We start from the raw sequence: 26,691 nt of genomic DNA, 5'->3' as shown, positions 1-26,691 counted from the left end.
AAGAAAAAATTCTAATCAAAATTATAAATTTTAAGATCAATTGAAGCCACTGGGGTATTTATTGCGACATAAATTCAACACGTTCGTTGAAGTGAATATAATTCCCCCAAAAATCAGGGGAAATTCGTTATTTTTACGTTAGAGAATTAAAAAATTAGTATTTTTATATTTTTTACTCTAAAGAATTCAGCACACCCCACACAACACTCACGATTCTGTAAATACTCCCACGTCCTACGTTTTAATAATCGTGTGAGATTTATCGTTATTACGAGATTGATTTAATAAAGACTATTGTATATTTTGTGTACACGCCGATGTCCTTAATTATAAAGTGAAAAAAACATTGATTTATCTGTACAGATTTTATTTTTCATTCCACTTCATGTACAATAGTTACATTTTGACAGCTCATTTTGGTGATTCAATCGCCTAAAATTTTACATCGAATTCTCTAGGATCTTCCGGGATTTCGTTGTTTACAGTCCATCGGCGCTGGAAATTTAAACATTGATTAGAAGAAAAAAAACATTTTTTTTTAAGGGGAAAATGGGGGGTTTACCAGTGTGGGTGATCGTCGGGGTCCATGCAGCTCAAGGTAATGGAGTCGAATAATTTTCCATCGCCACAGGTGATCAGACGGGGGTTGTAATCAACGCAGGTAATCAGTCTTCCACAATCTCCGGGGACAGGGAATCTACAATGAATAAAAATGAAATGAGATATTCTGTCGATTTTTAAAAAATTCTCGGTGCTGAATTATTTTTTTGCATTAGGTTTTGTTAGGTTTAAAAGAGGGTCTAGAGGGTTTTCGTAATTAAATTCTCTAATGGAATAACAAAAGGCGTCAGAAAATTATCTATTTTTTTCATTAATTTGCTTTCAAAGAGTGATTTTAGGAGGAAACTTCTGTTTTATTCCCATTTCCTTATGAAATTCTTCATTACCTAGGTAATTTCATTTGTTGATATTTTTTTCATCTCTAAAATCACTTTTTGAGGAGAAATGAGCAAATAAAAATTGAATGAATCATTCCTTTCAATTTATAAAAAATTCTCATTGTTGAATTATTATTTTGAAAATAAAATTTCTAGAGAATTTTTATAAATAATTAAATCACCTAATTTAATAATTAGAAAAATAATTGGAACAGTCAGACTAAAAAAATGATTCACGTTTTAGAATTCTTCATCAATTCGAATTAATCTCAATAACTAGTGATTTTAGGAGAAAACTTCTATGTTTTATTCACATTTTCTTCTAAAATTCTTCATTACCTAGGTAATTCCATTTGTTGATATTTTTTTTATCTCTAAAATCACTTTTTGATAAATAAATAAACAAATAAAAATCTGAATGAATCACTCTCCCAATTTTTAAAAAATCCTCATTGTTAAATTATCATTTTGCATTTATTAATTACAAAATAAAATGTCTAGAGAATTTTTGTAAATAATTAAATCCCTTAATTCAATAATTAGAAGAACAATTAGAACAATCAGACTAAAACAATGACTCAAAACATTTTAAACTTCTCCATTAATTCGTATTTATCTCGATAATAAACGAATGAAAATGAATATGAAATAATGAAATAAAAATCATTCTCCCAATTAAAAAAAAATTCATTATTGAATTTTGCGTTTATTAGTTTCGAAAGAAAATATCTAGAGAATTTTTCTAAACAATTAAATCCCCTAATTTGGTAATTATAAAAATAATTGCAACAATCAAAATAGTAAAATCACATAAAACATTTTAAACTTCTTCATTAATTCGTATTTCTCTCGATAACTCGTGATTTTCGAACGAAACTTCTACATTTTCATTTAAAATTCATCACTCATTGGCTCTAATCCTTCTCCCGGGGATATTTTCCACTAGTTGAGGCATTAACAATTATTTATCGCCACTTTCCTGATCCCTGAATTCACGATTTAATGACAAAATTTTAAATTACCTCGGGAATGGCCAGAATTTAGCAGCGGCGGTGTGTTTAGGCACTTTCGTTGGGCACTTGAAGCCGACGATAGCCTCGGGATTGCAGTAGGGGATCAATTGATCAGGCCAGACGCAGGAGTGGCTCTTGTCGTCCCAAGCGAGACCGGGAGTACAGGGCTCCAGGTGAGGCTCTCCGTGAATACATTTGATGTAGTTTGTGCTGCAGGCGTCACTCTCCGCGTAAACACCGAACTGGTATTCACAACCAGGTGAACTGATTGGAGTCACTGAATTTTTTCGAATTAAATCAATTTTTTTTTATTGTTTATTCCATAGAATTTTAAGATGAAGGGGTGAAACGCAATTTTTATCCAGAACAGATCACTTTTATGAACAGATTTGAAGATTTTTAATTAACAAATTTGTTAATAAAATTCTGTGAAGATAAAATTTTAAAACATTACTTTAAAAAAAATGTTTTTTTCTGAGATAAATAATAGAAATTGATTGAGCTTCCGAAGAAATTATTTTCTTGGCATAAAATACCGTATGAAATTTTTAACATCGTTAAATTTTTACGATAGCAAATTTATTCATAAATTATATTTGTTTATATTTATTTATTCATAAATTATTTACGAACAAAATCGTCACCTCCCGAAATTGGAATTTTGAAACCGTCAGTTTTATCAACAAATTTTATGATTTTTAATTATCAAATTTGTTAATAAAATTCTATTTAAAAATTTTAAAAACTATACTTGAAAAAAAAACATTTCCTGTAGTGAAATAAATAATACAAATTGATTAAGCTTTCGAAGAGCTTTTTTTCTTGGCATAAAATTCCTTATAAAATTGGTAACATCAAGAAATTTTTACGATAGAAAATTTATTGTTCAAAAATTATTTACGAAAAAAATCGTAATCTCTCAAAATTGACATTTTAAAACCATTTTACGAATATTTTTAAACATAAAAGTCATTCTCTTTTTTCTGATTTATAAAATGACTTCCAACAGTGAATAATAAAGTTATAATTAATTAAATTAAATGTTTAATTCCAAAATTTGAGGAAAACTTCAACTCGAACCAAATCTCCGTAAAATTTTTTCATCTCATTTTCAGAAACAGTTGCCAGAAATTATTAATTCGATTTCTGCACTTCATCTTCAATTTTTTAACTGAAAATTTTTAGAAATATCTTAAAATTTTAATAGCAACCTTTTAATTATAATAAACATTTTGGTATTTTCTTCGGATCCAGAAATTTTGTCTCAAAAAAACTCAAATTGAGTCGAGTTGTCCAGTTTTACCACTTCACCACGGAATTGAATAAAATAAATAATTTATATTTACAATCAGCCTTGCGTTCACCGCAGTGCACAGCCCAGTTGTAGTTGCAGTGATTGTGAACAGCCCCGTGACCGTCGAAGAGAAGTCCATTCTCGCACTGCTCTAGGGTCAATGTGCCATTGGTGCAGAGGAAGAACCTGGCGCAGTCCTCGGGGTGAGGGTACGCGTGGACTCCGTAGGGGTCGGGACACTTGGGCGGACCGAAAACCGCTACTGCGTCGCCTGAAAGTTTATTTAAAAATTCTCATTCACTCCTGTTTCAAGGATTTCGTAAACTCGTTGATTTTATTTCATCAATTTTATTTATATTTTCCAACTGAATTTTTTTCTAAATATAAAATATTCTGTTGAAAATAATGTTATCTTTCTTTTTTTTTTTAACTGCTTGGAAATTCTATCAAAATAAAAAAATAATTGGACATTGAAATATGGAAATTTTAGAATTTTGGGATTTTAAATTTGAATAAAGATTAAAAAATGAGAAATTTTCATTTTTTAAGACGAAAAGAGTAATTAATAATAATAGACTCGGGATTTATTGTGTTTAATAAAATAATTGACACAAAATTTCCATCATAAAAAATTAATTTAAAAAAACAGAAAGAAAACTTTGGAAAAATTCGAAAAGTAAAAATTCTTGGTTTATTATTTCTCCGTTCGAACGCCAGGAAAATTTCTATTCCACAATATTGGAAAGAAATATAGATTTTTTCAGTTCCTCTGAATTCTTGTGTTCGGGCCCAAAAATTTGCGGTGCTTTTAGCAAAATAATTCCCCTTTTCAAAATTTCAATTTAATTTTCCTGAAAACCGAGAAAATTTTCATTAACTTCCCAAAGCCAACAAAACAGTCCTTTTCAAAATTTGTAGTTGAACATCAGAACTGTCATTAAACTTTTAAATCATCCAAATTTTGAAAGTCTGAATTTCAAATTTCTCCATTTTAACCGTTAGGAAACCTTCAAAAAAATGAGAAAGTCTATTTTCGGAGAGAAATTCATAGAATACTTGAAACATTTGAATTTCAGAGATTACAACTTTTTTAAAAATAATTTGTAAACAATCAATTTTCTGTCCCTCAGATCATAACAAATTTTCTAAATTTAAAATTCTTCAAGAAATTATTTAAAAAGAGGAAACTAATTTTTTTTTTTTTCAAAATTCATTCCTTCAAATTTTTACGAAGTTGATGATTGAAAACCTGCAAATCTACCGTGTCATCCATACAAAACAGCAGAAAATAGATGGACATCCTCATTTTTAAAATTCCAAAAATATAAAATCATCGGGAAAAATAGAATATTCAAATGAACTCGTCTAATAACTCGACGCGCGGAAATAAAATGTAAATTACGATAAAGGTGTGTCGAAGGAAAAAATGCACAGAAACTATAATCCTCCCACGATTTATTCTCCCCATAATCCCCATCCTCATATCATCCCCAAAAATTGAAAAATTTTCTGTCAAACATCACAATTATTCCTAAAATTTTAAATTATTCAAATTTCAAAGGCCTCCATTGTTATTTTATCCTCCATTTTTAATCGTTAGAAAACATTTAAAAAATTAAAAAGTCTTTTTCAGCGAAAAATTCATAAAATACTTTTAAAAAAATTTTACTGCGAAAATTGCGATCTTTTTCATAAATAATTTATAAACAATCAATTTTCCACAGCTCAAGTCATTTCTTCGAACTCATAACAAATTTTCAATCCTCAAAATTCCCAAGAAATTTTTTTAAAAAAGCAAACTAGATTTTTTAATTTTTTTTCTTCAAAATTTATTTAAAAAATTGGAAGTTTTTGATGAATTTCATGTTTGAAAACTTCCGTATTTACTCCGTACATCAAAAAATAGTTGGACATCCTCATTTCGTCAATTCCAAACCCTAAAATCCCCGGGGAACAATAAAATATTCAAATATCTAAATATAAAATGTATAAAATTATTATTATTATTATTTTTATATTTATATAAAATATCTATTTATATATTATATATATTTTTAAAAAATTGGACAAAAAAAAATTAGGATTGGAAAATTTAGGATTTTATTAAAATTAAAATTAAAATTTGTATAAAATATATAAATATATATTTTAGATAAATTTTAATTTCAATTTTTTTAAATTTTATATATTTATATATATTTATATCTAAATATAAAATATATATTTTCTAAATATTCAAATATTCAAATGAACTCTTCCAGAAACGCCCGCGCAATTCTAAAATACAAATCCCGCCAAAGGTGTGGCCAAGGAAGAAATGCAGAATAATCCTCCCACGACCCCTATTCTCCCCCTAATCCCCATGATTATATCATCTCTCGTCAGTCAACCATATGGTCCGGTAGACAGTGAAAGCGTTCTCCGAGGAGAATTCCCCTCACCGTGTCGTAAGTTCAACACTCGAGTGCGCCCGAATGCGCGTGAATTATAAAATAAAATAATAATCACCGAGTGTTGATGCACTCGAGATGCATTCAATGGGATTATGCGCGTTTATATCAGTTATCCTCGTGTACTCACCATTCGAAAGGAGCCCCGCCAGTGCCAGTAGTGCCAGGACAATCGTGGATACGTTCATTGCTTATGGGTGTCTTGTCTGCACGATACGGAGACCGTTACTACTGACAACTTATTTGAGTTTGAGAGGCAATGGAGAGGCACAACATGGCCTCGAACGTACCCAGGTGGGCCCCTTCACTCGCACCACAACCATCAACTGATTCTTTGCTGGCTCTTTCCTCCACATATTAATCCCCACCTTTTTTTTTATTTTTATGTTTAGTTAAAAGACTTTTTTCAGTGCATTCTCAACGAAATTTGTCACGAGTCGTTGAGCGGGGGACCTGCAATTGCCGCTGATGTGCAGTAAAACGTTCATTTGGAGAATTGACACATTTCAATTGAACGGATATATTTATTTTAGTTTTCTATTCCATTGCGAAGTGGAAAATCGTTTAATTGATTTTGACTGTCGGCAGTTTTCGGTGAATATCTCGGGATCTGAGGGAGATAGCTAAATTTTTGTTATGACCTTTTTTGGGGGGCGAATTCAGGGCTATAAAAAAGGTAATTACGGAAATTTTGATAGCTGCCTTAGGTTCGGAGATATTGCTCGAAAACTCGGGTAAGCGCTATCGACTTGAACGTTCTACCGCTTTGCTGATGATTTGCTTCGATGGAAATGTTTTAATTATATGAAATAAATAATTTTCTATCAAACTCATTAGCTGTTTCTAAAAAATGTCAATTAATTATTCATAATTCTCATAATTTTCGATAATTCTCTTAATTTAAAATTCATAATTAATTTGTTATAAAAAGTATTATAGCATAATCATGTTTTTGTTATTATTTTATCGTTTTTTTCAGTCTTCTCATTTTTTTATTATTAATTCCCTCTCTTGTTGATCATTTTGTTTACAAATTCTATTGAAATTTTTTCTATAGAAATTCCTCGACTCAAATTTCCTGAGCTATTTCATTTTCTTGGTGAAGAGAGAAACAAAATAGAGTGGAAAAACCTTGGAAAATTCATGCCGAAGAATTCCAATAAATAATGTCTCCATAAATAAAATTGTGTGGGAAAAGGAAATTCCACTGTTTTTTTAAAATAATTTCTATCGGAAATGTTCTATAAAAAAATGCAGAAATCAGCCAAAATGTAATAGAATTTTTAATAGAAACCCAATAGAATTTTCTATCTAATTTACTAACTTTTTTTTTATTTTAATTTAAAAATTCATAATTATTTTTATTAAAAATTCGTGAATTATTTCTTACCAAAATAAATTATTATCGCATAATTATTGTTTAATATTAGTATCAAAGAACAAATAAATAAATATTATTAACAATTTATAATTGCGTTTTATAATTTTATAATTCTATAATTTATAATAATTTATAATCTTTAAAAAAGATTGATAAAAGATAATATACAAAAAGGTAAAAGAAATAGAATGAATACATAAAGGGAATAAGTAAATAAATAAAGATAAATAAAATAATAAACGCAAAGTGTCATATTAGACGTTTTAACTATTTCCAAAGTTGACTAATGGTTTCAAATTTTTTCACATATAATTTAATTTGAGAATAACAATCGTCGTCGTTCAGGCATTTCTGCAAGTGGAATTCTGTTATATCTCTGTTTCTAAATTTATAATAAATTCATAATTTATTAAATTAAAAAATCACAACTAATTTCTTATAAAAAATTACGCGACGATACCTTAAATAAATAAATGCTACTAATAATTTATAATCGTGTTTCCAAATGTTGAAGTCCTCGTTTTCAATTGAAATTAATTTTTTTTCATTACTTCATCATTTTTTTTATTCCCCCCGTCCTCTTAATTCCCTCTTCCGTCAATAATTTTGTCAACAAAATCATTATTCAGCCCGACTGCGAATAACGTACAAGGCGATATTAAACTGGTTGCGCAATAAATTGCCCGGAGGAGGGAACCAGATCCACCGGTGGATACAGTGAAAGCAGTCAATCCAACGCTCGTACCATTGACGATTGCACAACGGTGGAAACAGACAATCAGCCGTGTCCTATCGTTCACCCAAAAATTAACCGCTGTAGGCTGTGTATTTTATCACAGGAGACGACAAGAAATTTTCCTCTGACCCCTGAGAGTAGATCTAACCGACAGAACAATGAGCCAATGTGCCATTGTGGACTAGAGAAAGTAGTTAAATTATTACGGATGCGGACAATCACCGGAAATGAATTTGAAATTTGATATTTTTTTTTTCGCTCTGGATCATTCAAAACTGTCTTTCACTGGGGAAATAATGCGTGACTGGTTATTTATATTATTCCAGGGGTTACGTAACTTAGAAATTGTGCATAAAAAAATTATCAAAACGCACAAATGAGTTATGTAAGATAAAGTTTATTGTCTTTCTTACAGATAATTGTTGTAAAAAGTAATGGGAGAGTTGGGGGTTTGTAACTGGCACCTCAGTTCTTTTCCTTGTAATAGTTTTCACTGAAAGTTGAAAGAAATTGTCAATTTTTTAATGGTAAACTCGGTCAGAGTGCGAGGAGGTGGAGCAGAACGAAGCGCTTTTTTAGATATTAAATTATCTGATGAAGAAAAATGTTGAAGGAATATTTGGAGTATTTATTTAAGTTTATATTTAATTTAGTTTAGTAATTTTTTGGAGGGATTTATGGGAATTTAGGAAAGTTGTGGATTAAAGGAAACGAAATTATTTTTAGTTCGTTTTTAATTGTCGGATTATCTCGATAATGAGTAATTTTAGAAGAAAATATATATGAATGTTTTTTATAGAAAATTTTATCAGCTTTAAAAAAGTTATTATGAAGTTTTCTTTTAGAACTATCAGTTCTCGAGATATTTGCAGAGTATTCAACATAAATCCTGCGGTGGACTAAAAAAATTAATTTTCCATCTGTTAAGAGTCGTTGAATTATCTCGATAACGAGGCATTGGAGAGGAAAATATCAAATAACATTTTTAATCGGAAATTTTGTCAGCTTTAAAAAAGTCTTATAAAGTTTTCTTTTAAAACCACTAGTTTTCAAGTTATTCTCAAAATACTTAAGACGACTTCGACAATAAAATCAGAACTTCAAATTTCCACATCTTATAAATTATTAGATTATTTCAATAACGAGTGATTTTAGACGAAAATGTCAAAAAACATTGTGGATCGAAAATTTCCTCAGCTTTAAAAAAGTTTATATGAAATTTTTTCCTAAAACCACTAGTTTTCAAGATATTCCCAAAATACTTAACACAGACTCCAAAGCCTAATGAGAAAATCACTTCTCCACATCTTAATAATCATGCAATTATCTCAATAACAAGTAGATTTCGATGAAAATGCCAGTAAAAAATTGGGCAACAAATTCTACACCTAAAAGAATAATTTATCCAAGCAAAATAAACTTTATTTGAATTTAATAAATATTGATTCTCCTGAAACTTCATTTGAATTCAACAAATATTTTTTTTAATTAAAATTCAACGAATATGTATTCCCCTCAGACATTTATCGACATAAAATAATCCTTTCCACTACACAATTAATTAAAAATAAACCCATGAGCTTCCTAATTTCCAAAAAACTGGAAATTACTTGTTAAAATGAATGAAAAAAATGGTTAAAATGAATGAAAACAATTTTTAAAAACAGTTTCGTTCCACTCAAATGCGTCATTCCTCCCCATGCATTGAAATAATGAATAAAATAAAATAATTACCATCCAGGAATGTTCTCAGGATCAGTACATCTGAAGGTCTCCTCATCGTAGACAGTCCCTTCCTCGCACTGTCCCTTCTGCGGCTGCACTCCATTCCTGCAAATATAAAATTTCGCGCAGTCCTCGGGATGGGGGTACGTGGGGTGCGGCAGAATCCTCCCACCGGGGCCCGCGACGTTCTCCTCAGGACAGGAGAACCCGTCGTCGAGCACGTCGCGTTTCGAGTGACAGGGGGTGGTGGAGTCCACCGCCCAGACGCAGGCGCCCATCTTGTCCTCATAAAGCAGACCTGGACAAGTGATCGACAGTTTTACTGCGAGACTCTGAGTTCTGAATTATTTGTTTTAAAAATAAAACGAAAAACGACAACGTTTTCATGTAAAATGGCCAGAAAAATAATTCTCAAAATTATTTAATCATTTAGTGTCAGCCACAGCATTTCAATTTCTTCCTGCGAATAATGCAAATGCATTTATACATAAACTAACTTTAATTTTCAACAGTTATTATCATCTCCGTTTTGTTTGTTTATGCGGAAAAAAGTTGCATCAGCGACAAAAAATGTACTTTATCTCGTGGTCATTGAATCTATTAAAAAATTACTCATTAAATCAAATCATTAAATTCTATCGAAAGCAAAAACCTGGTGGACAGGACATCACAGTTGCAACTCCGTCTATGCAGTTGACGAAGCGATCGCACATGAGGGGATCTTCGTGCTTGAAGTAGCCGTTCGCACGTGGACATCCTTTCGACGGCTGGGGCTCCTCTGGAAGTTTGAAATTTCAATCAAAACCGGTTTTAGGGAAACCTGTTCTTCGGACATTCCTCGGACGCTGGGGAGATGGTGATCTAATATATTTTTTTTTTTGTAAATGGGTCATTCTTATTTTTAACTTTAATTGAGCAGACGGTTAATTGTTAATTGAGGGGGAAATGCGAATTAGGGGAATGCTTGTGGAGATTTGTCGCAGCTGAATAGTAAAAACATTATTTATTTAGTGGAATTTTGATGGAGAATTTAATGAAAAATTTTAATGACGAGTGATAAGTGATGGGACGAATGGATTTTTGCGATTGTTGAATATTAAATTGTTTTATTTAGTTATTTCGGAAGAGAATGGTGGAGAATTATTTTTTGGGAACTTTTTTATCTGAAGAAATAGCTTTTGGAGTTTTTATCTGAAACCACTTATTTTGTATTTTATTTATTTATTATTTATTTATTTGTTTATTCAAGTCAAGACAGCCGAGGCCTATTACAGGACTTATAAATGGTCGGGAAATGATAAACGCATCGCAGTTTATATATTTGCGCTAGGCTCGATAAATTAAATTGATAAAAGAATAAAAAAAATTGTTAGATAAAAAAAAATTTTAAAAAATTCTCAATTTTAAATGACATAAAGAAATGTTGTTTTGACATCTTCTGGAAATTTCACTGATAATTAATGATTTTGGAAAAAAAATCGAAAGACAATTGTAAGACATAAAAATGAATTGAATACTGAGTTATTCTTGAACTAAAAGAATTTTAACAGCGATTTAATTTAGAAGTCCCTTAATTTCCTTAAAGCCCCCGTCCAAAAAATGAATAAATCCATAATGTGAAGTCAAAAAAAATCTCAATCGATAAAATTCAATTTTTTCATTTTCTTAAACATAAACTTTCATCAATAATTAATTATTTGAAAAAAAAAATCAAAAGACACTCGATAGAAACTGATAAAACTCATAAAAATCCATTGAACCCTGGATTATTCTTCAAGAAAAGACAGTTAACATCAATTTTTTAAATAAGAAATCCCTTAATTTAACAATAAATCCATAACGTGAAGTCGAAAAGAATCTCAAGCGATTTATTTCCATTTTTTCATCTTCTTAAACACGAAATTTCATCAATGATGAATTATTTGAAAGAAAAATTCAAAAGACACAAAATAAAAAATTATAAAACCCATAAAAATCAATCAAGAAAAAATTGAAACCCATAAAAATCAACTGAATACCGTCATTCTTCGCCTAAGAGAACGCCACCAGCGATTTGAATCAGAAGTCCCTCAATCCCCGGAAAGGCCCCATAAATTTCCCTCTAAAGCCGCTGCCTCCCGACCCCAGAATTACCATATCCATCAAGTTTTCCCACTTTCCTCGGGCCTCAGCCTCCAATAAATACCAAATAATCTTGAGTTCCCCGACAAACCGAGTGATCACTTACGCAACAGCGTGCGGTCCCCACAAGGCACATTAGCGGGTATATCACAGAGTTCCTTCTTGGGATTGTCATCCCTGAAGACGAGGCCATCCTTGCAGAGTTTCTCCTCGGGTTTTCCATTGGTGCAAATATAGTAAAGATCGCACTGTTCCGGATCCCCGAAGAATCCCTTGGGCTCGGGGCACTGGAACTGGCCCCAGGTCGTCTCCACGAGGACCACCAGACCCACCCCCAAATACCACACAATCGACGATCTCATGATATTTTTTTTCTACTGATGATTACGATTTTCGGAATTATGAACACCCGGAAATCCTCGAAATAATCTTCTCGTCGCCACGCGGCACGTGAAGTCGTATCGTACTGATCCCGTTTCGCTCGAGTGGGCCTCTACACCACCTCCAACAACCCCCCACCCCTTTCGCCGAAACACCGGTCACTCTCACAAACGGTCCACCATTTTCCAGGCATCCGAAGACATTTGCCACGTATGCACTTTCCATTATGACGATTTATCAACCCCATTGTTGATTATTTTTACGCGCAGAGGGCAATTGTTTTGTTCCTTTTTTATTGCGTCTACAGAAAGTTCATAGATAAATCTATTGAGTTGACTAAAATATTCTATAGAATTTCTATAGACATTATATATAATATATAATATAATTATATAATATATTATTATATTATATAATATATTATATAATATATAATAATTATTAATAATATAATAATAATAATAATAATAATTATTATTATAACAATAATAATGATTTTATTAATAAATATATTGTCTAAAAAAAATTATTATATTATAGGGGACGGTGGGGCAAAATGAAACACGGAGCAAAATGAAACAGCAAGAAAATCTTGTGATCTAAGGGAGATAGAACGATTTTCATGCAAACCTTTTTTGTAGAGAATTTTACAAGCTACAAAAAAGGTCCTCTTCAAAAATGTCCTACCTCCTTTAGATGACGAGATTTTCGCACTGTTTCATTTTGCCCCATGCTCCCCTATATCCTAAAACATTAATTTTTCATCATGAAAATATTTACAGATTATTTCACTAATTTTTTCTTAAATCTGAACATAACAAAAACGGACATCAACTCTTTTCTGATGAATAAATGAATATATAATAATCAAAAATAATATAATACTATATAAAAATAATAATGACTCATCTTGGTGAAAATGATAAAATCCATCAGTTTTTGTTAAAAATGCGATCTTCAAATTGTGAAATATTTATAAAAAATTCATGTGTTCTCAAGTGAAATTGATTTCACAAATTAATTAATTAGTTTAATCAACAATTGAAGATACAACGTACGAACTGACGTGCAGTGAATTACGAAACCGATGAATCCGAGGAATTCCCCTGACGCAGTTATGGAATAGCTGAAAAAGTTGTTTATGTTTCCATAACTGCGGAGCTAATAAATTTCCCATAAAATTGAGGAGAGGGTCGACGACCTCCACTTACTGACTCTATCATTAATGATTAAATCGACAATGTCAGAGAAAGGTGAGAACGTGCATAGTTTATTCTCTACAAAATCAGGAAATTTATCTGCGAAATGTCAGAGTGCAGTTAATGTCACTTTTTCTTTTAAAAATTCATCTTTGAATGTCACTCTTCCTCATCTCCATTGAACATCGCTACGTGAAGTCGAAAATCTGTTGAAATTATCCCTGAATTTCAACAAACATTTGTGCCTTCATAAAAATTCTAAAATTTAGTGCCGAAATTATTTTTTTTTAAATTAATTAATCGCGTGTGAAAAAATTGAATAAATAAATCTATAAAAGTTCTATTGAAGAATTTCTATTGAACAATTCTATTGAAACAAAATCAATAGAATCAAAAAATAATAGAAATGTCTATAGAGATTCTAGAGAATGTTCTAATAAATTGAATAGGTTTTTCGTAACATGATAAATTATCATGATAATATTCAATATATTATTATATTATATATAATAATATATTATTATTATTATTATTATTATTATTATTATTATTATACATTATTATATTATATATTATATACAAATAATTATTTTTTATTCATAAATAATATAATTGAATAATTGCAATTGGAATAATCTTTCTTCACTGAAATGCTCTTCTACTTTTGTAGTCAAATCCCATTTGACCTCAAATTCCCGGACATTTTACAATGACTTTATTATTTAAACTTTACAGATCGGAATTTAAATCTCGACATTGAGCCTTTAGAACACATTTTAAAAATCTGAAAAATAATTTAAAAATTTACTTTTGGAAAAAGATTGATGAAATAATTAAAAACCTGCAATTTGTTAAAATTACGAGCATTTTCCATGAATAATTTATAAACAATCAATTTCCACTATAAAAATAATTGCCTAAAACATATGATTTCCGAAAGTTTAAACAATTTAAATTATTTATTTATTAAGAACGAACGTTTAAAAAATTATAATTCTGTGCGAAATGGAATTTTAATGACGCTGAATATTCCCGATTTTTTTTTTTTTTTTTTTTCCGCAATTTAATTGACAAACTGGTAAAAATCCTGGGATCCCCTTAAATCTGAAATTTACCGATCACCGATCGCCTTTAATTATCCTTCAAGGTCCACTGCTGACCCAGACGTTAGAGAGTTCTCCCAGACTCACTCAATTCTGGACTCAATTCATCCGTGAAGGCGAATAATAACACGCGAGGTCGAGCTTTTTTCCCTCCCATCAGAAAATAGTGAAAGCGATATTTCAAGAGTGAAACATACGCGATGCAGGAAGTGGAATTCAATACCCATTATCCAAAAGGAGTAACAAACAGTTTCAATAAAATTCAAGAGTTATTACTACAGTTAATGAGACAGGGTTTTATTAAAAATAAAAACATTTACATGGCTACAGTAATTTTTTGTTTTTTTTTGGCGTTCGAGCCGGAATTTTGGTGAAAGTTGAAACGCCTGGGTCCCGATGCGGGACAGCTGGTGCCTCAATGGCGCCCTAGGGCTTCTTGGCGTCGTCCTTGTACCAGTCCTCACTGAAAATAAAAGTCAAATAATTTAAAGAAATAAAAATTAAAATTAAAACTGAAACTTGAAAAAAATACGAAAGTCCATTTTCTTCAATCTAAGTTTTTGGTGAATATCTTGAAATCTATCAGAGCTAGCGAAATTTCCATTAATACCTTTTTTGTAGATGTTTGTTCGCTCTACAAAAAATGTTCATATAAAAATTTCGCTATCTGCAACCCATTTTGAGATATTTTGCGAAAACTGAAATCGAAGTGAATTTTTTTTTAAAAATTGATTCGATTATTTCGTTTTGACTCATGGGATTTTAGTTTTTTAAAGAAGGAAGTTATTTCGTACCAGCCGGGAACATTCTCAGGTGCATCACACATCTGCGTCGCCTCATTGTAGACAGTACCGTCACTGCAGCCTTGCTCTCGTGGCGTCTCTCCATTCAGACATACATAAAACTTCTGACAATCATCCGGATGTGCATATTTCGGATGATCCACGAGCATTCCTCTCGTATCCACTTGACGGTCCTTGGGGCACTCGAATCCGTCCTTCAGTGTCTTTCCAACAGCTCCACAATTCTTAAATAAAAAAAAACCTTTCAATCTCAAGAATTCGATGAAAATCTGTTCCAAAACTTTTTGGTAGTACCGATTTATCTCGAAAACGAGGGATTTTACGGGAAAACGTTATTAAACTTTTTTTTAGCTGAGAAAATTTCCAACAAAAAATCTTTTAAGACATTTCCTCCTCAAAGCCCTCATTATCGAGAAAATTCAACATTTAACAAAATGCAAGAAAAAGTCTGAGAAGACTAATCCAAAAATTTCGTATGTCTTATTCTCCAAATATCTCCTAAACTACTGGGTTTACAGGAAAATGTATCTGAACCTTTTTTGTAGCTGAGAAAATTTCCAACAAAAAATAATTCATGACTTTTTCTCCTAAAACCATTAGTTATCCATATAATTCGACATTTAACAATTGCTAAAAATTTTGAGGAAGATAAATCCAAAAATTTTACTTCGATCATTCGTTTAGAGACAAATATCTTCATTAAAAATGTAGAAAACCCTAGCTGGCGAAATAAAGGTGGTTCTCCCTCCCATAAATCCCCAATTACCCCCAACGAAATTACAGAAATAATTTTTCACGTCTCGTTCTCGCACTCATCAGCCCGTAAAAAAAATCTAATTACCTCTCGTCCCGCGCTGTCCGGCCACACGCAGGTGCCAGTGAACTCGTCGAAATGCAGTCCAGTAGTGCAAGTAATCTCCACGGACTCTCCATCAATGCAATTATAGAAAACATTGCAAACTGTTGGGTCTGGATGAGCGAAGAAGCCATTTCTCCTCGGGCACTTCTTGGTCGGTTGCGGTGGCTCTGAAAGCCATTAATATTCAGTAAAAAATTTTATGCACTTACCAGACATAACGGTAGATGAAGAAAAAAAAATCCATAAATTTAACTCACGTAATTCCAGACGTTCACCGCAGTCGACGTTGAATACGTGATCGCACTTGTTGATCTTGCGATTGAGGGGATCGAATACGAGTCCGTCTGGGCATAATTTTTCAGTAGCTACGCCATCCTCGCAGTGGTAGTACTTATCACACTGCACTGGGTCCTCGTACTGACCGTCTTTTTTGGGGCAATTGAAGGCGCCGTCTGCATTTTCAATAATTTATGGGTCATTAATTTTTTTTACTCATCTATTCAATTTTTTTAATTGTTATTTATGGCTTCTGAATGGAGTCCAAGGATTTTTTACAGTTTGGTACAGCCCAGACTATAGATTCAACCATTTTTTAACATTAAATTTGTCAATTAAATGGCGTGAAAAAAATTGAAAAAGATCGTGAATATTTAGCGCCATTAAAATTCCATTTTGCATAAAATTATCATTTTTTAAACATTCATGTTTATAAATAAATAATTAAAATTGTTTAATATTTCGGAAAGCTTTGGTTTTATTTATTTTTATAGTTTATTTATTTGTTTATTTATTTATTTATTCATTTATTGATTTATTTATTTATTTATTGCTGTATAAATATTTACAGAATATTACATATTTTTAAAATAAAAATTTCGAGAATAAATTAACATATGTAGATCAAGGTGCGGATGATAAAACTAAAACAAATTATTTTTATAGTAGAAAATTGATTGTTTATAAACTATTCATTCAAAATGCTCGTAATTTTCAAAAATTGTAATTTTTAAATTATTTCATCAATCTTCCTCCAAAAATAAACTTTCTAATTTGTTTTCAGATTTTGAAAAATGTTTTCTAAAGGTTCAATATCGAAATTCAAATTCAAGCCTGAAAAGTTTAAATAATAAAATCATTATAAATTAGGTATTGTTGAGCCCTATCCACCGACATCAATGAAACTTTAATTCATTTAACAATTTCTTTAATTCTTCAATTCTTCCAAAAATCGGTTGTCCCACGATAACTAAAAAAAAGTTCTAAATTCCTCGAATGACGGCTTTAAAAAATTGTTTGGATGCCCTTTTGAGTTCGAAGATGAAGGCGATAGCAACAATCGTTGTTTTGATTGACATAAAAATTTGCTAAATTTTTGTATTCTTTGAAAATCGGAATTCCGGAGATATCCTGAGATATCACGCTTCAAATGAATTCAATTCTAGCTTAAAACGTTAGTTTGAATGCCACACTGTCGAAGTTGAACGATATTACGACAGCTATATCTGTTGATTTTATTTTTACGCTGATTTTTGCAAACTTCGAATTATCCATCATATATTAATAATAATCGACAACAACGGCCTAAACGTGGCTTATGTAGACGACAACCTGTTGAATGCAGAGCCGATAAAAAAGCCAATTTTAAGAACTAGGAAACCGTTGAACGAAAATATAAACACCGAAACGTGAATAGGAAATTCAGCTCCTGAAGTAAATGCCACATAGTTAAGACGAGAATGTCAGCCCGTGAAGCAACAAAGGGGTGAGGGTCGTGATAGGACCGCAAAAAGGACAATCGGTTGTACGAAACAAAAGGATAATAAGTACAACGATAACGATAACACTCAGCTAAGTTGAAAATCTGACACAAAAATAACTACCATATGAAGACAAGAGCGACGTAAACAACCGAAACAATTAAATCAGAATAAAGATTCAATTAAAATGTATTTTTCCCCTCGCCATCTGAGTTATTAACGACAACCGGTTGGATTAACTCGTAAAATCATTTTAATTTAACTTATATAATTAAGTATTCAGTATTCATTCGAAATCCTTACGCAACTGGAGAAAGATATCTGACATTTAGATTTTAGAAAGTTTCGCAAACGTCTAATTTTGGTGGAAAAATTGAAGTGCAGAGACCGATCAATTTCTCCAGTTGTATTTCGCGATGTAATTTCTGTTCTGCGTTGGGTACTTACAGGAGACCGATGCGACAGCCAGAAATATCAAGAACACCCTCATTATTATTTTTATAAATGAAATGGACTATTTACGGGTTGGGGAGAGGTATTTTCACTGGGGTTCTAGGATTATCTCGGATTTCCTCTTTGGATGAGCCTCAACGTCGAGAGACACTGCCTCCATCCGTTGGCTCAGCATCGGGTATACCCTGTTCATCCCCACTTCACTCTGCATTTCTCCCACTTTCGCCGGCAATAGCTTCAGTTTAAATACTCGAGATTATTCATTTCTACATGTAAGTCGATGAAAGATTGTGGAAAATCTCGTGGGCTCCACCTTTCACCTTTTGGACTCTTGAGAGTACAATTGAGAGGGTTTTGTCGATGAAAATCCTCTTTCAATGCGACTCCTCAATTTATTTATGGGATTATTTAGCATTTACAAGGAGAATAAAATAATAATAATAATAATAATAATAATAATAATAATAATAATAAATTTTATTATTATTATTATTATTATTATTAAATTTTATTATTATTATTATTATTATTATTATTATTATTATTATTATTATTGTTGTTTTAATAATAATAATAATAATAATAATAATAATAATAATAATAATAAATTATTAATAACTACTGATAATGGTTAATTGTTTTTTTTATTTTTATTTTTAGACAATAATAAAATGATAATTTTGTCTAAAATAGGGTTTTCAGAATTTTTTTTACTGAAGGAAATGTCAGTTGAATTCTTCATTTCAGAGTTAATTAATGGGGAAAATAGGATTTGGTAATTTTTAATCGAAGAAATTTTATATCAAATCATTTATGTTTTTAATTTATTCAATACTGCAAATGACATAATTTTTTTAACGAATTTTACTCTTTTATGTTTATTGAAATAGTGGAATACTGATGTAAAATGGAAAATGCTGGTTTATTTTTATTCGGATAGAATAAAATATGAAATATCTATTTTATTTCAGTTTTTAAAATACGAATAAATGAATAATGTTGAGGCAATGGAATTAATTAACTCTAAATAAAGATTTCCCATAGTGTTTCATGATGAAATGTGATAAAATAGCATTTGAAAATTATTAATCAAAGAAATTTCATCTGAAAACCTTAATATTTCCATTTATTTAATTTTGCAAGTAAAAAAATGGACTGGAATAATTATCTTTTCTAGTTTAAAATGAATAAAGAAATGAGAATTTTCGAAAAAAAAGTTCTTCTATTTTATACATTAAAGTAGTTGAATAGTGAAATAAAATAGGAAATACTGCTTTATTCTTGATTTGGATAGAATTAAATCGATAAATTGGGGACAATCAACGGACTCGATGACGATATTTAGGGCGTGAGAAGGAGATTAAGTGTAACACGAAAAAAAAATCAATTTCACACTCCTCGAAATGAAAGTGGGTCCAGCGTTGATCGATCACTGGATGAAAATTCCACTCCATTTTTCATTCTCATAGGATTAAATACCAAATTTCTATTTCATTCCAGTCCTAGAAACATGAAAAGATAATTAATATTTAGTCAGGTGAAATAATGGATTTTAAACAACTGTTTTTAAAAGTCTTTTTTTTTAAGTCTCTCATAATAATTGAATATTTAAAACTTTATTTCCAGTCGATTTCGGAGGAATTACGTCCAGATATATTTTTAATTCGTTTGATTCATAGATAAATTATCATTTCATTATGAATTTATTAATTAATTATCATGAATGAATTAATCTCTTATGTTGAATTAATTTATCCAACAAAATTCCATTTCCATTTTTTTAAATCAATTATAATTCGATTAAAATTCTGATAATAATCCTTTTCGTTTTCCATTTTTAATTATGCAACTTCATTTGGCAACAGATATTTAACTAAATACCATCAAAATACGTCAACTTTTCTCCAGAAAAAATTCAGAAGAAATTTTTATTCAAAAAAAACATTTTTTAAAAATGAGAAAAACGTAAAAAATTTGCTCTAAAATTTCTATTGACTCTCCCCTCAATAAAAAAATCCCCAGGCTAAGTTGCATAATTTCGTGCAGAAAACAGTGAAAAAAAAAAACAAATAGAATTCTTCATTCAATTCCTCAAAAAAATCCTTGGTTTTTGCCAGTAATTTTTTTCGCAATAGTTATTATAAAATGAATGAAAAAATGCGATTCCACGACACATCGAAAAGAAAGTGATGCCCCAGCAGACTGGGCCTCGTCAACAACATGGAGCAGTAGCCAGCGTTCATTGACCACTTGGCGAAAGTGAGAAGATCATTCATCCATTGAGTTGAGACCTAGGCCTTCTCCACTGATCGATGACCGTCACCCGAATTTCCAAAACCACTTCCTCATTTCGAACGACCACAGTCCAGGAAAACGAAAGCCACACGTAACATCAATTATCAGTGAAAAAAAAAATCATCAGTATTTACGTAAAATGTTCACTTTATTTTACAATTAAAGTACAGTAGAAAATAGTGTGTATAGAATTTTAAATAATAGATATCTCTAGTCGTTAGTAGTCATTGGAGTTTAGGCGGGAGTTTTCGTGGGTCTCGAGCTTTTTCGCCTGCTGGGACCACCCGTTGGTTTTGGTTTTGGTGGGGGATTCTCTAGGGCATCCAATTCAGCGTCAGTCAATTGGCCTTTGTACCAGTCTTTGCTGTAATTATAAAATAATTGACATTTTAATTGATGAGTGGAACAAAAAAGGAAAAATTATGTGAAGAAAATCAATATTTACTCATCATCATTAATTAATAATTATTAATTGACAACAATAATTATTATTAATAAGAATGTTATTATTATTAATAATAACTAATAATATTAGTTATTAATAATAATAATATTAATAATAATTATTGTCAATTAATAATTATTAATGATTATTAATAATTGATAATTCTTTATCATCAATAATTATTAACAATAATAATTCATAAGCAACTCTTATTCCTTTGCTATAAAACAATGAATGTTAATTGATAAATGAGAAAAATGAAGAAAAAAGTCAATTGAAAAAAATCAATATTCACTAAACATTATTAATTATTCATAATTCTTAATTATTAATAACTATTGATAATAATTGATTAATAGTGATAATCTATTCTTATTCTTTGCTATAGAACAATGGCAGAATGTTGACTGATAAATAGAAAAATGAAGGAAAAAATCAATTGAAGTAAATCAACATTCACTAATCATTAATAACCATTAATTATTAACCATCCGAGCGAATGATTTCAACTCAATTATTATTCCATTGTCTTTGTTATAGAAACCAATAATCAGAAATTCAAATCACGAACAGGACAAAAATGAAGAAAAAAAAATTAGATATAAAAGATGAATAATTATTAACAATTGATAATTGTTCATTATCAACTATTCACAATAATAATCGATGATCACTTCCGTATCCTTTTCAAAACAAAATGATTCAGTTTTAATTGACGAACGAAACGAAAATTGAAAAAAATACATTAAAAAAACATTAAAAATTCATTAATCATCTTTAATAATAATAAACAGCGATAATTAATCGGTCGATTGAATCAATTCAAATGACTTCTTTTCAATTGAGCGTCCAGAATATTATCTCCGCAGTGAAAGGTCTCAGAGGCTAGTCATCAAGGAGGGGCTTTCTCATTATCATAATGCAAAACACGTTCTGTACCTCAGAGGCCATCTTTGCTTTGTCAATGATAAAATAACTCACCACTCAGGAATTTTTCTCGCCCAATCGCACTTGCCAGTGCGTTCGTCGAACGCCTGACCAATTTTGCAACCATTTCTCCTCGGAATTTCCCCATTAACGCAGACATAGAAGTACTGGCAGTCCTCGCTGTCTGGGTAACGTGGGTGGGTCGCTGCCACTGTCTCGTCGACCTTGGGGCAGGTGAAGTTGAAGAGCTCTTTGGAGCCGCAGCCCTTCTTCTGGGCTTCGTCCGGCCAGTTACAGATTCCGGTTTTTTCCGAGAATACGAGGCCGTCGGGGCATGTTATCATGTTGAATTTACCCTCGACGCAGTAGTAGAAGGTGTCGCAGATACTTAGGGTCTCGTGGGCGAAGTAACCGTGCATTCGGGGACAGTGGGGTGAGGGCTGGGGGGACTCTGAGAAGAGAAGGGGGTGATGATTTTATGATTTAATGATTTTAGGAAAGATGTTAATTTACACGTATGACAAAATTTAATAGAAAAACGTAGCTAATTCGCTAGGCAATTCTATTGAATTTCTATTAGTTTCTGGCGGATTCTATTGAAATGCTCAATAGAAAGTATTCTATAGAAAAAGTCTATAGAATTCAATTTTTTACAGCACTTATTCTGTTGAGATATTTTTTATAGGGTCTATAGAATTTTCAGATTTTCTGAAAATTTATTACTGAAAGCTCATAAGTTTTATATCTCTATAGCATTTTCTCTGTAACAATTAAGATTCCATAGAATTTCTATAGGGAACGAATTTGTTAATTAAAGCATTTGTTACACGCATGAAAAAATTTAATATAAAAACCTAGCTAATTTACTGGGCAATTCTATTGGCTTTCTATTAATTTCTGGCGGTTTCTATTGAAATGCTCAATAGAAAGTATTCTATAGAAAAAGTCTATAGAATTCAATTTTTTACACCACTTATTCTATTGAGATATTTTTTATAGAGTCTACAGAATTTTCAGATTTTCTGAAAATTTATTACTGAAAGCTCATAAGTTTTATATCTCTATAGCATTTTCTCTGTAACAATTAAGATTCCATAGAATTTCCATAGGAAACGAATTTGTTAATTAAAGAATTTGTTACACGCATGAAAAAATTTAATATAAAAACCTAGCTAATTTACTGGGCAATTGGCTTTCTATTAATTTCTGGCGGATTCTATTGAAATGCTTCATAGAGAATATTCTATAGAAAAAGTCTATAGAATTAGATTTTTCTACAGCACTTATTTTATTGAGATATTTTTTATAGAATTTTCTCGGCTTGAATTTTCCAAGTTTGTTTCGTTCTATTTGTTATATTATAGAGCTATAATTTCTATAGAATTGTTCTATAGACACTGCGGGTCTATAGATTTTCTATAAAAATCTGTATGATTATGCTATCACCGATATATTATAGCTATTCGCCCTTTAATGTCGTTTTTACCCAAAAAAATCTATAGCGCTGTAATTTCTATAGAAAGTTTATAGAATTAGCTCATAAGTTTTATATCTCTATAGCATTTTCTCTGCAAAGATTAAGTTACCATAGAATTGCTACACAAAAAAAATTCTGTAGAAAAAAATGATTGCTCTTCTCTATGAAATTGAAGTGCCGCAGAATTTCCAATAGAATGTCCGAGCAAAAAATTATCTACCTCCCTTAGAATCAGAGATATTCACTGAAAACTGGCCAATAATCAAAATCCAGGTGTCAGTTGAGTTTTTTTACGAATCTAAGGGAGATACAAAATTTTTCGTAATGACCTCTTTTCTGGAGCGAATTAAGAGAAATTGCGGTTCTATAGAATTTCATTTTCCAATGCTATAGATAATCGACAGAATTTTTCTAGGAATTCTATAATTATAATTCAATGAGATTTGTATAATTATATTTTCATTAAGCTGTTTTTCAATACAAATATTATAGAGCTATAATTTCTATAGAATTGTTCTATAGACACTGCGGGTGTATAGATTTTTCTATAGAAATATCTATAATTATACTATCGCCGATATATTATAGCCATTCGCTCTTTGATGTCGCTTTCTCTACAAAAATCTATAGCGCTATAATTTCTATAGAATTGTTCTATAGACACTGCGGGTGTATAGATTTTTCTATAGAAATTTCTATAATCATACTATCACCGATATATTATAGCCATTCGCTCTTTGATGTCGTTTTCTCTACAAAAATCTATAGCGCTATAATTTCTATAGAAAGTTATAGAATTTTCAGTTTTTCTAAAAATAAATGATCACCGAAAGCTCATAAACTCTACATATCAGCGCAGAAAACAAATAGAATTCATCGAGAATTCCCCAGAATTGTAATAGAAAAATCCCAATAGAATTTCTGCAGAATTCCAATAGCATTTTCTGGCGAATTCGCAGAGCTTTTCTATTGAATCTTTCATCCGTGTCGCTTCTGAAATTTAAACGATCGCATTGATTTCTCGCTAAATCAAACTATTCTCCCCATTAAAAATTCTCTTACGTCTCTCCGGTCGTTTACTGCAATCGATTCCGAACGGAAGATCGCACTTCTCATGCTGAGGACTGAAATCATTGAAGACGAGGCCATCCGGACACAGTTTAGCCGTGAACTTTCCGTCCCTGCAGTCGTAGTATTTGTCACACTGCTTGCTATCCGGGAAGAAGCCGTTTGGCTCTGGGCACTCCTCGGGAAGATCAACCTCCTCGTACTCCTCGTCGTCCTCAGCGGCCACCGGTGCTGCTGTCGTCTGCGGCCTGCGATAACCGATCTTGCGCCTGCCCTGCTCCGCCGCCTCCTGTTTCCTCGTCAATGCTGCTGTCAATCCTGTCAAGGTCACAGGCCAATATGAGGGAGAATGACGGTGTCTCGAGAATTTTTAAACGGGTTTACGGAGGCCTCTGGAACGGCCGTGAAGCAACGAATCGCCCGGTCGACCTCGACTACTTCAAGAAGAAAGCGTGAAAGTGTTTCGATGGTTTAATGTTTAAACTTGATATACGCGTGACAGAACTGCTTTCCGGTTTTGAGGGTTTTCTCACGAGAACAGGCGTTTCTTCTCGATTATTCGAGTGTTATTCGCTGCGAAAAGCGGACGAAACCGAAGTAGATGCGCGGAAACTGAGAGAAATTCGGCTGAAGCATTATCCAAAAAACAGCTCTTGTTGCTAATAAATTAGGAATTTGCTTCCGAAAGTCTCTATTTATGAAAAAATTCATAAAACTCCGACCTCTAAAAATCGCATATTCACATTTAATTACCCCACCACAAAAAGCTTCTACTCTGAAGCAAAAAAAAAAATCTAGATTTCCCTCCAATAAAATGCCCACAACAATTAAATTGCAGACCAGAATCTCCAGCGAAGAAAAATTATTCAACAATACTTGCGATAGTGAAAACAAATCCACTTGAATAATTCAAGTTCCTAACGAAAAACTTTCAACAATCACCGAGTGCGAGAAAAAAGATATCCGATGAAGAAATGAAAAACTGGGTCATACACTTTCGAGATTATCGAGGCTAGAAAAACCGTCGAAAAGCCATGAGAAAGTCCTTTCGTGACTCACCGACACATGCGAGAAGCAGGCAAACAGTGATGGTCTTCATCCTGACGGATGAAAGTCTCGGCACACAGGTGTCAACAATTGCCCCCTTGATTTGTTTTTTAATTTTTTTAAAATCCGCTCTTGTAGATGCAAAGCGTGATGACTAGAGACTACTGGGGCGTCGTGTGCCACCAAGGATCTTATATGCCTCCCCCACTTTCCACTCGTTCTTGCGTGTCGACGAGTTACAACACCCGGCAATGCGCCATACGCCGATGTGTCCAGGTGGAGATATTAATTCCCTACTGTTTATTTCTTTGATTGAACTAATAATAATGTTCACGTTATTTTTGGGAATTCATGATTGGGGAGTCCGTCGACATCAGCCCTCAGGACATCACGTGATCAACAAACTCATCGGGTCATGGGAAATGATGACGAAGATGACGTAGCAATTTCTCGGTGCTTAGATGTGTGAAAAAATCCTATAGACGCATGTGTGGATTTTTATGTGGAAGATTCTATAGGTTTGATCTTTAAGGCTTGGGAGAATTCCCGGAAGAATCGATTTTGTGATAATTTAAAGAAAATTTTTGGTCTATAGAAAATCAGTCTATAGAGTTCGGAAGAAAATTCATGGGAATTTTCCGGCTATAGAACATTATTTGTAGACGGTGCGAGTAAAATTGTGAGGTTTATTTTTTGGAGAAATAGCGTCTATAGACTTTCTATAGGCTATAGCTGTTTCTGCTATAGGTTTGATCTGCGAAAGTGTGGAACCGTTGCTGAGGACAAATTGTTCATAGTCAGAATGTCTGTGAGAATCGAGTTTTGTGATATTTTCTAGAAAATTTTTGGTCTATAAAAAATCAGTCTATAGATTTCGGAAGAAAATTCGCGGTAAATTTCTGGCGATAGAATATTCTTCTTTAGACGTTGCGAGTAAGTTTATAACATTCGATTTTTAAATATAGTGTCTATAGATTTTCTATAGCCTATAGCCGGTACCCCGACAGGATATTAGTTTCTAGTGTTCAAATTTCCTCAATGAAAATATTTCGTTTCCCGCGCAAAAGACGCCTATAGCAATCTCTAGTTGCTATAGACCCGTTCTATAAAAAATTCTATATCCTCTCCGAAAAATCCTTAAAAAATCTTTAGAACCCAGAGACCCCTATACTTCTTACAGAATTCATCTACAACAAATTCTGCATCTCTTATAGAACAT

The 26,691-nt window shown here is 31.7% G+C and overlaps 4 protein-coding genes across 4 annotated transcripts; all 4 read right to left on the bottom strand.

Moving 5' to 3' along the window:
* Positions 1-366: 366 nt before the first annotated feature.
* Positions 367-5,956, bottom strand: LOC107039020 (protein obstructor-E). Its single transcript, XM_015258448.1, has 5 exons — positions 5,826-5,956; positions 3,298-3,516; positions 1,961-2,228; positions 563-697; positions 367-495 (listed from the first exon to the last, which is right to left on the bottom strand). Exons 1-5 carry the CDS (start codon positions 5,881-5,883, stop codon positions 480-482), a joined length of 696 nt encoding a protein of 231 aa, XP_015113934.1. The 5' UTR covers positions 5,884-5,956; the 3' UTR covers positions 367-479.
* A 2,264-nt stretch (positions 5,957-8,220) lies between these two features.
* LOC107039019 (protein obstructor-E) lies at positions 8,221-12,091 on the bottom strand. Its single transcript, XM_015258447.1, has 4 exons — positions 11,765-12,091; positions 10,190-10,315; positions 9,547-9,835; positions 8,221-8,305 (listed from the first exon to the last, which is right to left on the bottom strand). Exons 1-4 carry the CDS (start codon positions 12,018-12,020, stop codon positions 8,278-8,280), a joined length of 699 nt encoding a protein of 232 aa, XP_015113933.1. The 5' UTR covers positions 12,021-12,091; the 3' UTR covers positions 8,221-8,277.
* Positions 12,092-14,617: 2,526 nt separating this feature from the next.
* LOC107039021 (protein obstructor-E) lies at positions 14,618-18,344 on the bottom strand. Its single transcript, XM_015258449.2, has 5 exons — positions 18,208-18,344; positions 16,261-16,455; positions 15,986-16,170; positions 15,136-15,368; positions 14,618-14,804 (listed from the first exon to the last, which is right to left on the bottom strand). The coding sequence occupies exons 1-5, from the start codon at positions 18,248-18,250 to the stop codon at positions 14,768-14,770; spliced, it is 693 nt and encodes a 230-aa protein (XP_015113935.1). The 5' UTR covers positions 18,251-18,344; the 3' UTR covers positions 14,618-14,767.
* Positions 18,345-20,678: 2,334 nt separating this feature from the next.
* On the bottom strand, positions 20,679-25,622 carry LOC107038874 (protein obstructor-E). Its single transcript, XM_015258185.1, has 4 exons — positions 25,485-25,622; positions 24,420-24,743; positions 21,935-22,331; positions 20,679-20,872 (listed from the first exon to the last, which is right to left on the bottom strand). Exons 1-4 carry the CDS (start codon positions 25,522-25,524, stop codon positions 20,743-20,745), a joined length of 891 nt encoding a protein of 296 aa, XP_015113671.1. The 5' UTR covers positions 25,525-25,622; the 3' UTR covers positions 20,679-20,742.
* Between the last annotated feature and the right edge of the window lie 1,069 nt (positions 25,623-26,691).

This window comes from Diachasma alloeum, unplaced genomic scaffold, assembly GCF_001412515.2.
Source record: "Diachasma alloeum isolate Michigan unplaced genomic scaffold, Dall2.0 Dall_scaffold_00289, whole genome shotgun sequence".
Lineage (NCBI taxonomy): Eukaryota > Metazoa > Arthropoda > Insecta > Hymenoptera > Braconidae > Diachasma > Diachasma alloeum.
The sequence above is the reverse complement of the archived record's forward strand: the minus strand, read 5'-3'. Positions and strand labels throughout refer to the sequence as shown.

Excerpts from the sequence above, each read along its gene's own strand:
- LOC107039020 (XM_015258448.1), bottom strand. The coding sequence starts at position 5,883 with ATGAACGTATCCACGATTGTCCTGGCACTACTGGCACTGGCGGGGCTC. Across the intron at positions 2,229-3,297 it reads CGGTGAACGCAAGGCTGATT|TGACTCCAATCAGTTCACCT; the intron begins GTAAATATAAAT and ends GAAAAAATTCAG. Across the intron at positions 698-1,960 it reads AAATTCTGGCCATTCCCGAG|ATTCCCTGTCCCCGGAGATT; the intron begins GTAATTTAAAAT and ends TATTCATTGTAG.
- LOC107039019 (XM_015258447.1), bottom strand. The coding sequence starts at position 12,020 with ATGAGATCGTCGATTGTGTGGTATTTGGGGGTGGGTCTGGTGGTCCTC. Across the intron at positions 10,316-11,764 it reads TGGGGACCGCACGCTGTTGC|AGGAGCCCCAGCCGTCGAAA; the intron begins GTAAGTGATCAC and ends TCAAACTTCCAG. Across the intron at positions 9,836-10,189 it reads TGTGATGTCCTGTCCACCAG|GTCTGCTTTATGAGGACAAG; the intron begins GTTTTTGCTTTC and ends TCACTTGTCCAG.
- LOC107039021 (XM_015258449.2), bottom strand. The coding sequence starts at position 18,250 with ATGAGGGTGTTCTTGATATTTCTGGCTGTCGCATCGGTCTCCT. Across the intron at positions 16,171-16,260 it reads CGGTGAACGTCTGGAATTAC|AGCCACCGCAACCGACCAAG; the intron begins GTGAGTTAAATT and ends AATGGCTTTCAG. Across the intron at positions 14,805-15,135 it reads CCTGAGAATGTTCCCGGCTG|TGAGGACTGGTACAAGGACG; the intron begins GTACGAAATAAC and ends TTTTATTTTCAG.
- LOC107038874 (XM_015258185.1), bottom strand. The coding sequence starts at position 25,524 with ATGAAGACCATCACTGTTTGCCTGCTTCTCGCATGTGTCG. Across the intron at positions 24,744-25,484 it reads CCTGCTTCTCGCATGTGTCG|GATTGACAGCAGCATTGACG; the intron begins GTGAGTCACGAA and ends TGACCTTGACAG. Across the intron at positions 22,332-24,419 it reads CAGTAAACGACCGGAGAGAC|AGTCCCCCCAGCCCTCACCC; the intron begins GTAAGAGAATTT and ends TTCTCTTCTCAG.